The sequence below is a fragment of the Strix uralensis genome, chromosome 1 (genome assembly GCF_047716275.1).
Source record: "Strix uralensis isolate ZFMK-TIS-50842 chromosome 1, bStrUra1, whole genome shotgun sequence".
Lineage (NCBI taxonomy): Eukaryota > Metazoa > Chordata > Aves > Strigiformes > Strigidae > Strix > Strix uralensis.
In genome coordinates, this window is record NC_133972.1 from 61,646,300 (window position 1) to 61,659,986 (window position 13,687).

At 40.8% G+C, this 13,687-nt stretch overlaps 1 protein-coding gene across 2 annotated transcripts in view; it reads right to left on the minus strand.

The window, feature by feature from the left end:
* DNAJB6 (DnaJ heat shock protein family (Hsp40) member B6) overlaps nucleotides 1–11,072 on the minus strand; it is a 65,496-nt gene extending 54,424 nt beyond the window's left edge. For both annotated transcript variants that reach the window (XM_074868569.1, XM_074868559.1), the window contains exons 1-2: nucleotides 10,955–11,072; nucleotides 1,008–1,116 (exon numbers count right to left, since the gene is read on the minus strand). In XM_074868569.1, the coding sequence (XP_074724670.1) occupies nucleotides 1,008–1,072 (65 nt within the window). In that variant the 5' untranslated portion in view covers nucleotides 1,073–1,116; nucleotides 10,955–11,072. The remainder of the gene's footprint in view (nucleotides 1–1,007; nucleotides 1,117–10,954) is intronic.
* Nucleotides 11,073–13,687: the final 2,615 nt, after the last annotated feature.

Genomic DNA, 13,687 nt, shown 5'->3' on the forward strand with positions numbered 1-13,687 from the left:
AGACGACAGAGCTTCAAGAGTACCCTGATACCAAACTGGCAGCATCCTAACATCAGTGGCTTCTTTGCTACAGCTGCACACAATTCCTATCCTCAAATGAAATACTTTAAGCAAAGTGCTCATAACTACTTAGAGGGGCAAAGCTAAGCTTGTGCTTAGCTTGATTTGGAGTATTTTACAGTCATCCAAGATCACCATTCAAACATTTGAGTTGATAAAGTAGTACGTGCAGGAATTTGCAAAAGAACAAGGGAGGAGAAAAACATAAATCAAACTTCTATGCACCGGTGCAATTTGATTAATTAAGCTCAGGCACCAGAAGAAGGCGAGAGAGAAACACAGTATTTCCAGGTCTCTTGAAACTGCAATTTATTGTCAAACAGTTTTGGTATACTAGAATTGTGCACTACAGAAATGTTTCTTCTCAATTGTTTGTTAAAAAGTAAATGGTGTCTTCTGAAAATGTTACAAACACCCATCTTAAAACAGTACATAAACAGTAAATCTAAACTAAGAACTGTATTTAATTCCTTTGAACACTCCTAATTGAAACAGTGGGGGTCTTTTTAATAGTAACAGATGTTCAGTCCATCAAAATCTGAGCACAGAAACCAGACCTCATGTTAAGAAAGAGCTAGTATCCAAAAAAGCACCTCTGCAAGTGGAGGGGAAGACTAATTACTGCAATTCAGCCACAGAAGAAGGGGCTGTCACTGCCTGTACCATATCAAGTTTGGAGGCACACTTGTACGGAAATGTATTTAACAGTGATCAAAAAACAGTGACCAATGGCATTTTCACTTTAGCAGTACTCAGGATTCTTTTCCTAATTTCATAAAAATAAGCAAATCCTTTTCGTCAGAATATTTATCTGTTAACAAGGGTATCACCTCAGATGGCTACTACTCATTCTAGCATTGACAACAGTGAGAAATCAGAAACCATGCGATTATATTTGTTCCTTAAAATATATAACTTATTTTTGACATATATACCAGTGAACTTACGCTTTTTTAATATCTTCTGCTGAGGCATGCTTTTGCACTCCCAGAACTTCATAGTAATCCACCATGTTTCAGTAGTTGTCTTGTTAACAACAGCTGAGTCTTTCAAGTCCTGTAACAACAAGAACTTGTAAATGAAGCTTGTCCAGTAATGCTACTTCATAAAAGTCAGGCAGGAGCCTAGTATCTTCCAGTACCAAACCTGATCAGAGAAAGCTGCTTGGTTTTAGAAATTCGAATGTTCCAAACCCCCCAAAATAAAAATGCTTTATGTTAGGTTGACAGATCAATTACTTAAGATTCTGATTTTTGTTTATGTTCTTTAATCCCACTGGAACACAGTGCACAGAGACATAGGTAAACAGCAGGTTCCTGAAACAAAAGACTGAAAAGGTAGATTTAATCAGTACATTACGAAGAGTATGTACAGTATGTGACCATTTTGATATATACATTAATAACTCTGAATGCAAAAGAAACCACGTATCATGTGCACTTTATGTCATCTCTGACACCTATGTCATGACTTAAACACATAGGAGCATAAACAGAAGGGCCACATCCTTCACATCTACTGTTCAGAACGTTACTTCCACTGAGATGCTCCCTTCAAAAAAGCAATATGTATGCAGGTCTTAGAAATCTAATATTACAGCTATAGGGTCCAATAAGACTTTCTTGTACTCAAACTTTGACAGAAAATGCACATATTGCCAAAGCTACTGAATTCCATTTACTTCCTTTATGTTTATCAACATAAAGTACATAGCCAGGCAAGACTGCTCAAACTGCAAGGTTAACCAACCAACTCAAGTACAGAGGCACCTCGTGTTTCTTAGTATAAGAGAATAAGTTTTCACAAGAGTCCTAAGAAACCTACAAGTTAGAAGAAAAGCATTTGCCCTACTCAATTCAAATACCGACAGTTTCTTGTCAGTATTAGAGAATACTAACACGGAACAGCTATACTAACCATTAGTTCAACTAAATGACCACTAAGATTAAAGAATCTTTCTAAAAATTTCCTGAACATTTCATCTCTTCATGCAAAGCCTTCTTCTCCCCACCACTGTAACAAGTGTCCATTCTTCACAAAAGTTCCAACCACCCTACCATCCTACTGCTGCTGCTGGTTCATTTTATTTTATGAACAAGGCAACACTGACCTTTCCAATGAGTTATCAACTCGTTGCAGGCAAGTCACCGAAATGTACTTAGAACATAACAATACAGCAATGTGTTAAGTCACATTTTCCTATCCCATGTATCAAGAACAAAAATTCACTGAAATCACTTTTTTTTTTCCTCCCCTCAAATCATTCAGTTTTTCATTTCAGCCCAGGAAAAGTCTCATTTTCATGTTCTTTCACATAAGTGAAAGAATCAAGCATGATATAGCCTGGTGAAATATTATGAAATTGATTTATGGTGCTAGTATTACACATATCTTTCAACATCCTGGGATATAAACATTAAAGAGAGACTGCCTTTTAAAATAAATTGGTACATCTTCAAAATACACTGCTGTTGTAGGTTAAAGCTTAATTAACTTTAATTAGGGACGTGGTTACACACACATTTCCTCAAATGGCAAAACCAGTTTAAGAGATACCCTGCCACACTACCTCCCCCCTCCAAACTACTTACAGAAGCAAATGTATTGAAGGAGCTACATGTTTTTAAAACTTGGGTGGTTTCAGCAATCTAGTTAACCATACAGTCCCACAAACACTTACAAAATTAAAGTGTAGCAGGTAAACAGACCTCTAATTGACTTTGCCCTTTGAAGAAACCTTCACACTGAAAAAAATAGTAAGGGTATAGTTAATACTGTGACCAACATCAAGGGAAGCTAGGAGACATACATTAAAATGAACATTAAAACTGCCAATACTAATACAGCAATGGCAGAATTCAATATGTAAACATACAGGTTACCAAAAATATCCCAGAATATTTGCTATCAACTAGGCCTTACTAGTTTTGCTGTTTCCCAAACAATGGTTAGAACAGCAGCTCTATGAATACACAAGCGAGGAGCAAGGTTAAGATGCGTTAAGAATATCATCAAATTCTGTAGCCAGTCCTTATGAGTAATAACATATATGGAACATATAGTTTACAGAAAGAAATTGGGGGGGGGGTTGATGGAAATCCAGTACGAGTCAAGCTCAAAGCCAGAGGTCAGAGCCCCTCCTAACAAGAGCCTAAAACCAGTGAGCTAACAGCAGGAAGCCACAACACGTAAGAGCACACGCACACATACTGCTAAGTGTTTTTTCCATATTCTTCCTTCTTAAACACAAGACTCACCTTAGCACTCCTCTCAATTTAGGCAGATATCTTAAGGGGAAAATTCAAAACTCCAGCTTCTAGCTAGAATAAGCAGGTAGGAAAACCAACTTAGACGTAAAAAATCAATCACATCTTTTCCTAGAGAACTCTGTGCACACTGGTAGTCATACTGATTTCAACATGTATTTCTTCAAACACTTCAGCTGTTTAAAAGCAGTGCGGCAGGGTTTTAAGTTCAGACTCAATACATACAGCAATATATCCTAAATAACAGATGCCTGAAGTTGGGACCAAAAATGACTGCTGAGGCAACATGACCGGCTCTTAATAGATTACTTTGACCCTAAGAAGCAACTCCAAGAACAGAAGAATTATTTGTTTCAAAGAAATGTCTGGGGCTTTCATATTCTATCTTTTGTAAGTGTGTTATTGCTCGGTTTTTACCTGCCATATAAAGTCTGAATTAAGACAAACCAGCAGATCTCTAAAGAAAATAAACTGCTGATGTTATCCTTAAACATTCAGGTGACAGTAAGGGTTCATCTCTAATTAATCATTATTTCTATCTGCTAGTTACCATAAAAGATAAACTGCATTGCTACAATTTCAGGTATCATAGGAACTTTTTTCTTGTGTGCAAAAAGGTTTTAGCAATATTTACATGAAAAAAATCATCTGCAGCTTTTTTTTTGTCCAGTTTAAGCAAAACATGCAAAAACAAGAAACCATGCCAGCTAATATTTAGCCCCTTAAAAATACTTGGATTTTTGCTCAACATCCAGTAAGACCAAAATAAATAAAAAAAACCCAAAACCAACCCACAACACACACAAAAAAACCCAAAACAATAGCCCCAGCCCAACACTCACAAACTAGAAAAGACTCCAATCTTTCCAGGAAAAAAGTAATCAAAATATTCACTCAAAAAAACGACCACCAACTTGTAACAAAACAGAAAACAGCTGATCAAAAAAAAAAAAAAAAAACAGTAGTTTTAAGGCTAGTAGGAACCTGCATGGTGAAAATGCCTAAATGCCTCAAATAAGCAAGCCATATACCTTCCTGCAAAATTAAAAACAAGAATACTCAACTGTCCTAACCAAAAGGACACTGACAAAAATCTTCTTCCAACCCTCAAATCTGTCAAACAATTTGTCTCCAAATACACAAGCAAGGCTCATTAACTAGGCACTCAAGAGCTTTTTTTCCAAAGCCACAAGGAAGCCAGCTCACATCAGCTAATTTCCCACCTCCAACCACAGAAAAATCTTCAAAGTCTCAGAAGGAAAAACAAGCAAAAAAACCCCAGATGAAAGAAGTTGTTTCACGGCCTTTGCGTCTGCTTGCAAAAATCTACAGTTACTTGCATGCATAATTGCACTATGTTTATAGGATGCTATCAGTTACTCTAATTCCTTCTTTGGAGCATGAATAAATCAAACATCCAAATGCTTATATGAACCAAAAGGTTCCATAGCTTATAGATTTCTCAGTCATCACAGAAGTAGTCAGCTTTGTTCTGGTTTACGGAGCAGAAGCCCTGAATGCTCATACTCACTCAAGGCAACTGATAGGAGTACATCACCAGGATTGAGACCTCCCTCTTACACCACAGCCCAAAGCTAGACCAGTCTAGAGTTATCTTGAAACCCAGCTCATAAACTCTCTTTACAGCAAAGTCCTTGGCAACACAAAAGGCATGGGAAGAATTACAGAAGATAGATATGTAAAGAGCTACAAACTTTTATAAGATCAGATGACAAAGAAAAAAAAAGTAATCAAGATGCACAACCTGCAGGGATGACAAAGCAGCACTCCCAACTAAATACAGAAGGGAGGAAGGTATCCAAACAAGAAATTCTTGTATCAGACAGTGAGGGGCATGCAACCTTTGCAGTCAGCCTGGTCAGAAAAAGTTCTCTATTTCTGGCCATGAAGCAGTGAGGCAGCACAGAGTCCTGAAAGATGCCAGAATAGCTCAAGCTTAGTGACTATCGCAGTCACCTGGGTAGGACGTGGAGTTCCAAATTCCTGATTCATGCAATTCACAGAAGCAGCCAGTCATCACCATCCTGTGCAAGTCACACAGCCATCGAATTCCTAGTACCTGCCTGCTTTCTATGAACATACCTGAAGGAGTGCATCCGGCTGCTAACACAGGAAGAATGAATACCCTCTTCCAAATACCAGTTCAGCTTGAGCTTGCCTCTGACCTACTCAACAGCAACTGCGCAATTCAGAGATGTCTCTGGTATGTTAATAGATGATGCACACACTTCAAGGATCTTTGGGAACTGCAACTGACTAAGAAAATACGATTTTTTGCATTCCAGGAGTTTTATTAGAAAGCAGTATGTCAGCTGGACCTGATGAAATTTTACACTGCTTCAAAGTATGAACAACTACAAGTAGCGTTAATACTGGTATGGATCCAGGGCCATACAAAGAACACCAAGCAACACACACACACTTTCGAAGTTTTCTAATATTTCTTCATTTGATTTTTACATAGCTAAAACACCTTTACTAAGCTTTTTATTACTTACAGTAAATTCAGAGACATATACAAATATTTCCAGTCTTAAAGTAACATACTTCAGAGAAGTTCAGTCACTTCATTTGTTCACAAGCTACGGATTTCAAATGCAATTCATGAATTGTAATTACTTGTCTATACCTTTCCAAGTTACCCATCTAAAAGAAGGGTAAACAAGGATCAACCATAAAGCACTATTTGCCAAGACACATTTGTACCAGTGGCCCAAGGGGTTCTCACTGGCTTGAAGAGGTCACTGCTTTAACACACAGATACTGGTTATAGAAACTGCCTTCGAGTGTCATTCTACGCCCTAACCAAAAAAAGACAAACCTCACACCACAACTCTTCAGAGCATAACACCACTCAGGCAACAATCAAATGCATTTTACCTAGTACAACTCAGCAACACAGGAAGACACACCAGTTTCAAAACCTTGGCCAATTCCCAAATAAAATTAGAGATCTTTGTCAGTTCTAGCAACAATATCTGGGATGCACCACACGTAACTGAGCTGAGACCATGACCAAGTCTCTTGGCTGTACTAGCACTGTACAAGTGCTAACAAACACCCACACTGTATATCAGAAAATCTTTTTCTAATAGGAAGTTTAAGAATGCTAAGGAACTGAAAGGAAGTTTCTTTTAATTCTGACGAGTGCAGTAATACAGAGCAATAAAACCTGTATAAAGTTTGTGATTAACCTGACAAATACATTTAAACAATGCACCAACATTAAATTTTTCTTGCCACTGATACATGCACAGTGTGGTACAGACTAAGGTATATAAAAACCTCTGTACTTTTAACTTCTACTTACCTAAGCTTAGAAAAGCTGTCACAGTTTAACCTCACAGGTTCCTGAAATTTATTGCTTCATGGAAAAATGTAAATTTACCATATAATTAAAGTTAATAAAATGTACTTAAATAACAATGTTTATACTCATTATATTAATACTACCAAGCATCCCCATGAGATGAATCTAATAAAATGAACATGCCAAAAAGCTTAGCTTAATCTCATGTTTACAGCAAACATCCTGATTCTACGTTAGAAAACAGACTGGATTTGAATACAGTGATTATTATGAGAGGATGCAGTTCATATAGGGGGAAAGGTAGCTAGGCTGACTACTTTACCTTGCAGTTCAAGTTCTATTTAAAAAAAAAACAATAACAAAAACCCAACACAACCAAAAAAGAGCCACCTGTACAAGGCTCCCTCACCCCTCAAGGCAAGAAGTTACAAAGAACCCCGTCCATTCTTCTCCTCACCAAGGGGAGCAAGATGCAACTGTGGCAAGAACCACAGGACTTTCTGGTCTGTATTTCTGCCTGGCACATGGAGAGCCTGTAGAGGACAAGTAAGAGACCCTTAAAAAACAATTAACCTACCACAAATGGAAACAGAAGAAATCGAAAATCTTCATATGTGAAAGAAACATAAACTAGCTGACAAAAACTGGAGAAGGAAGTAGATCAGTGAATAAGCTATCCTTGCACCCTTAGCTGATATTCTGCCGCTTATCTATCTGATCTATGAGCATGCCTTAAATCAAGGGGCACTTATTCATCATCTCTCCTTAAAGCAAAGGGGCATTTTTCCAAAACACAACAACTCAGGTGTCCAAATTTGGAATTGTGTCATACAAATATCTGGAACACTGGCACCCTCCTAAAACTACCCATAAAAGGCTATTTTATGCAAAGTAAAAATATTCCTGATTTTAAAAAATGTATGATCTGTGTTTGATTAAGCGATTAAAAACAGTGAAAGCCTCAACTGGCAAAGATCAGATCCAGAAAGTTTCAGCCAAATAATCACATGCAACCAGATGATCCTTCAGGGAAAAGAAAATAGTTTGAAGTTTCTATGTACTTCCTCTGAAATAGTTTTTGGAGTCATACTTAAGCCAGCCAGCAAAAAAAAAAAAAAAGGTACATTAAAACAAATGACAATTTCTTTTTCAGAACAATGATGACAAGCTGTCAGATTCAGACATTTTAAGAGAAAATAATTTCTTCTAATCAAAAGAATTAACAAAGTTTTAACAAAAACTGGCAGTAATCTAGCTATGAATGGCTTCAGACTTATTATATGAGCTTTAACATCCTTGTTAAGTGCTGAGCCCTTGCCAATACCAGGGGGATTTCAATACCTACTCAGAACAAATAGAAAACATAAATGAAACCTACAACTAGTAACTGCAGAAGTGAAATTCATATGCATTATTTCTTCCCTAGTAGTCAAATAAACAGGAGCAGAATAATGCTTTCATTAAGTCTAAACTTAAGAAAAAAATCTAACATCCATTCAAATGTAGTATTTCATCCAAAACCAAAGAAAATATAATTTAAACCTGCTAATATAATCAACTACGGTTTTAATTTAAAGTTACCTTGAAATAAACAATCATCATACATAAGATCCAACAAGTTTTGACAAAGCTAAGTAATTTCTCACTAATCCTTCCATTCCTTGAATAAATCAAGACAAAGGGAAAGCTGTTGACAGAAATGTTTTTGGGACACAACTGACGAGGTTCTTTATAAATGCTATTAGATAAATGGAGCACTTCCTACTTAAGGAGAAAAATACTAGAATATTAAACCTCACACAACTCAGCTGAAAATTAAGGCAATACATTCCCTTCAAAACATCACTATTTATTTGGTAAGAAACAGATTGTCTGCTCAAGTCTGGAAGTCCAGAGTATTGACATGATGGAGATGCACTGTGCTCTATAGCCAGCAGCACAAGAGCAGAAGATGGCTAACACAGGTGGCTGCACTTACTGTTCAACCTGGTGTGACATTTCAGTCAATTCCAGGCTAGAACTTCAGTGCCTCTGGACTCACTGTAATCACAATCATCACTCTCATCCCGCACGACCTCAGCTCAAAGACCTAACTGCGCCAATGCGTTAAGCACAGATGTGCAAATGCAGGGGTCCTGAAAGTTTCGCAGTTTAAAAAAACCCCACAGGTATTTCTTTCCTCAGTACAGTCCAGATACTATTAGGAACTCATATATCCTTGTTACTGTGATGACGATTTAACGTAAATTGTTTCCTCTCTCCATGTACATTCCAAAACTACTAGTGGATGAAAGAAAGAATACAGTAGGTAGAGAAATGTATATATCTACTAAAAAAATTGAGTTACGCAAAAGTGAAGCCTTGCATGCTTTCTCCCAAAGTCCAGCCAAGATAAATTAGCAAACTGCATCAATCTAGGAAAGATAGAAGAAAATACCAGAAAGAAAAGCTGTTTTGGTGAGAACGTGCTGCAGTCAGAAAGCACAAGTCATAAAAAGACAAATCTGATGGAAGAGGGGGAGAACTCTGCAGTTTACAGATAAAGAAATTATTAGTAACATTGCAATTTAAACAGTACTGCCAGTAAGAGTAGCAATTTAAATTCTGCCTCCAATGTCTGAGATTATTTAAGAAAATTTAATCCTAAATTATCTTCCATTTCGAACGGCCTCTTGTTCTCCGTTGAAAAGGCAGCATGAGAGCCAAGAGGAGGAAACAAAGTCAGATCAGTATTCTGCGCTAGTTAGCATTCTGGTTGCTTAAAATAAAAAACCACAAAAAAGTAAATCACAGAGACAAGATCTGTAAATACATTTACTCACTGGTCCAAACAAATCTTCTTTGACAACATAATCCAGCAAACTAAATGGTACTTTAACCACCAGGCTCTTGATCATCTGCTGAACATAAAATCCCTCCTAACTAGAGTACAAGGATCTCCAAAGAGTAAACAAAATTAAGGTCAGCAGGCAGCGGTAACTGCCATCTCAGAGGACCAGAGAGGCAGAGCCTAGTTTCATTCCAGCTGTTCCCTCCATGTCAACACCTTGTTCTTATCAGGTTTTGACACTTAATATCCTAAAAACTCGGGGCTTGATCACTGATTGACTATGCAATGTCACAAGCTTGACCATTTGCTCATTAGCATTGTTATAAATTTAGCTTCTATGGAGTTATTGTGCCCAAATGAGAATCGAACTAGTTTATTATTATCAGAATTCAAACCAAATTTGCTCAGTATTTTGAATAATCTTTTCTAATGCCTTCATGAGAATGGGTCAAGCCTGCAGCACAGGTTTTCAACAGCCAAGGAGAGCTCTGACAATAAAACTGTAACACAGTATAAAGTGTTGCTACAAACAGGAATGCTGGTCATAAATGTCTTCCCAACTGGCTGCCCTCTCCCAAATCCAGCAAAAACTATCAACAAACTACGTTCCTTACCTGCCAGCGACAATTTTCAACCCAGCTTGGAACTTGGTAACAGCAACTTCAAAACACCTGGCTGCTACCACCTTCACCCACAATAAACCTTACTACTGACTCTACGGTGAGTTAATAAACTCAGAGCAGAATTCAACTAAACCACTTCTATCGGGGGGAAAAAAAGCACGTTTAGTTTACAAGCATGCCAAAAAGTACGCTGTGAAGAAAAGGACTTAAGATGAAGGTCTGTTCAACATATTCAAGAGCGAGGGTGAACTGAGGCTCTCCCTCATCCTTTCGAAACGGAAAGCAGAATTGGAAAAGCGGATTTTTTCCTCCCTAGGCCTTCGCTGCTTGCGGCAAACAAGACAAATCCCATCGGGGATGGCACGGCCCGGGGATCCCAAACTGTATCTCCTCCGCTCCGAGTTACGGGACAAGCCCGAAGCAGCCACTGCGCCCGGGGGCGGCTCCTCACCGCCCGCCCGCCCGCTCCCCCCGCCCCCCCCCGAGTACCGGAGATCCCCGCCGCCCGCTCCGCTTCCCTGCGCGCCCCACGCAAACCCCGCTCCGGCTGCCCCGGGGCCGCCGCCACGCGCCTCCCCAACGGCCGAGGAGAGAACCCCGAGGCGGGCGGCAGGCCGGCTGCCTGCGGGGACGCCCCGCCGCCCGCTCCCCAGCGCGCAGCATGGCGGCGCGGACCCAGGCCTCCACCAAGCCGCGCCGGCAGGCCCCGTTACCAGCAACACTGTTGCTAAGATCCGCGGCCTGGCCCAGAAACCGGCGCCCCCTCCCGCTCGCTCCCCCCTTCCCCTCACACGGCGGAAGGAGGCGAGGCCCGTCCCGGGGCAGCCTCGCCGCCCGTACTCACCCGCCCCGGTGCCTCCGCAGCGCGGCCGCTACTCTCCCCGCCAGCAGCCCGGGACAACGGCAACGGCGGCAGCTCACCTCCGCCGCAAACAGGAAGCGCCGTCAGCGCGCGACGTCACTTCCGCGCGGCTGTTTCCGGAAGTTTCTCGAACGGCGTGCTGCTGCCCGCCAGCCGCGCGCCCGCCCGCCGCGCGGGCGGAGCCTGCCCTCTGCCGGCGGCTGGCGGCGCTGCCGCGGGGGCGGGGCTTCGCGCCTCGCGGCCCGGTCGCCGTCCTCGTCAGGCAGCCCCGCAGAGCCGCCTGCTTCGGCCCCGGGTGCCGCCGGCACGGCCCGGCCTCGGCCTTCCGGGCGCCCGCCGCCGCTCACTGCACCGTCGTTATTCCTATCCCGGAGTTTCTCAGCCCCCAGAGGCCGGCAGTTGGGTGGAAACGCCCTCTGTGTTTCACTGATACGGGGTGGGGGGAGAAGTGCTGTCCAGGTGTGCTGCTGGGGGAAAGGAGAAGGGGAAAAAACAGCACAAGTTAAAAAACCAATCTTTGAATAGGTGGGTTTGGCTGCTAGAAGCGAGAAGACCAAAATTCTTCCCCCACGTGCGTCTTTGTTTTAGTCTCAAAAATTGTAACCCTCACACATAATTCTTTTGAGGCCAGATTCATCGTTTTCCAGCTGGCACCTATACAGATTTCTCGTGCTGTTCAAATATATTTAAGCACGCTTTGGGTTGTATTTGAGGATGTGGTTTTCTGAGTGGCATGGCTGAGAGCAAAGTATAAGCAGCCAAGTTATTATTCTATTTTAAAAATTTGGACTTTATCCATGATTTAAATTGCTGTAAAAATATATTTCTTGCCCTTTATTTTAAAAGTTGGAGGAGACATTGATTTATAGATCACCAAGGTGAAATTAGAGAGTTTCCACACCTAAAATGTGTGCTCCTCAAAATAAAGTCAATTAAAAGGCTACTAATTATTTTGGAAGTGTTTATGTGGGGATGAGATCAGTTCAAAAAGGAAAAAGCAAGCTTGGAATAAGACAGGAGAACCTAGTGCAAATCAGCAGGGCAAGTAGTAGGGCAACTCTAAGAAAAGTATAGGCTTGGCACTTTGGGGGAAATAAAAGCTTCAAAAGAAATACTGTTCCATGAGATTTGATGCTAAAGTGTGGTCATGGAAATGAATCTTTAAAATTAGATCAAAGAGGTGCCTAGCACCATTATTAGTTTCTCATCAGCAAGTAGCTGTGAAGTCCAAATTGTTGATCCACTTGGGGAAAAAAAAAAAAAAAGCTGCTAGTAGGTTAGACTGTCTGTTTCTAAAAGGAATGGTTGCAAACCTCAGAAGATTCCCAGCCTAGCAAGTGCAAAGGCAAGCAGCAGGTCAGCACTGTGTATTTTGGGAGGAGATCATATAAAGTTTTGATTTAATGTTTTAAATACTTCTTGATGTGGAAATAAAGAGTTTTTTCCTCAACCTTTCATAACTGATGACAGGTGAGAACAAACTGCAAAGTCTTCAGTCTTTTAAAAATCTCACCTGCAGTAAATCTAGAAGCAGCATATGAGGCAGTTACTTTAATTGTTTATAGAGTAAAATTTATATTAAAGTTATGGTATGATGGATGCCAACCATAAAATTTTCCATTTATCCACACAAGCAGAAGAGTGCCAAGGAAGCATAATTCCATATGGAATTACAGGGCTGAAATCGCAACACTGTCTACATCAATGCAACCAGGACCACTGCTGCTTTAACACAATCGTTGTACGGGTGATAGCATTACATTAATTTGCCCACAGATTTTCTAACACTGCTCTGATTCTAGACTGCGTAGCTCTCTATTAGCACTCTTCAGGTACAGGAATAATGTTTGGGGAAGCTTAGAGACCAATTTTGCCCTTGGAGAAAGTAAGAAATGAGAAGGTAAAGTGCCTTGCTCACAGCTGAGGGCAGGGCTAGCAGTACAAGATCCAGTTTGGCATTTTCTGCAGCAAAACACAAAGAATGTCAATAAATGTTCCCAAACAAAGCTATAGAAAGAAACACAGCTTGTCTTTGTCTTAGAAGTGGGATATGAACACATTTCCTGAGACACTGCAGAACGGGTGGTTTGCACAGCCACCAATTACAAATATCATTTATTGGGGCATCTTTTAACTTATTATCTTTGATAGCTCAGATTATCTAATACTGGGCAATAACAAGAAGTATTTAATTTTTTTTTAAGTTTGTTTATATTGTGCACTTGATATTTAATTTTCTGTTCTCTAGGTTACAGGGAAAGGCAAGGGATTGCAATGAATACAGCACATGGCAAAGGCAGCCAGAAGGGGTACTGCGGGGTACACTGAAGGACACACTGCCGATCCAGGTGAGTGTGCAAAGGCAGTACCCCCAAAACTCCTGTAGTAAATCAGTGTGACCCCAGCTTGTCCCCACCAGACCTGAGCCAGCTTCTGCAGAGCCGCTCACATGATTGCCCCCAGCTCTCCAGTTCTGCGAGATTTCCCTCCCTTACACTTGAAAGCACAAGGTTCGGTCAGCTCTGGAACCACAGCCAGGCAGGAGCCAATCTTAGCCACTCTGCAGGAGGCAGCTCAGTCTGGCGGGCTGGCACAGAGTGCTACTGAACCTCCATGGACTTGGTGATATTTGGAAACAACGGGACAGAGGTAGCACCTAAGGGATTTCTGTTTATATCTCAAGGTCTTATGAGCGGGGGGAAGTAACTCCAGAGG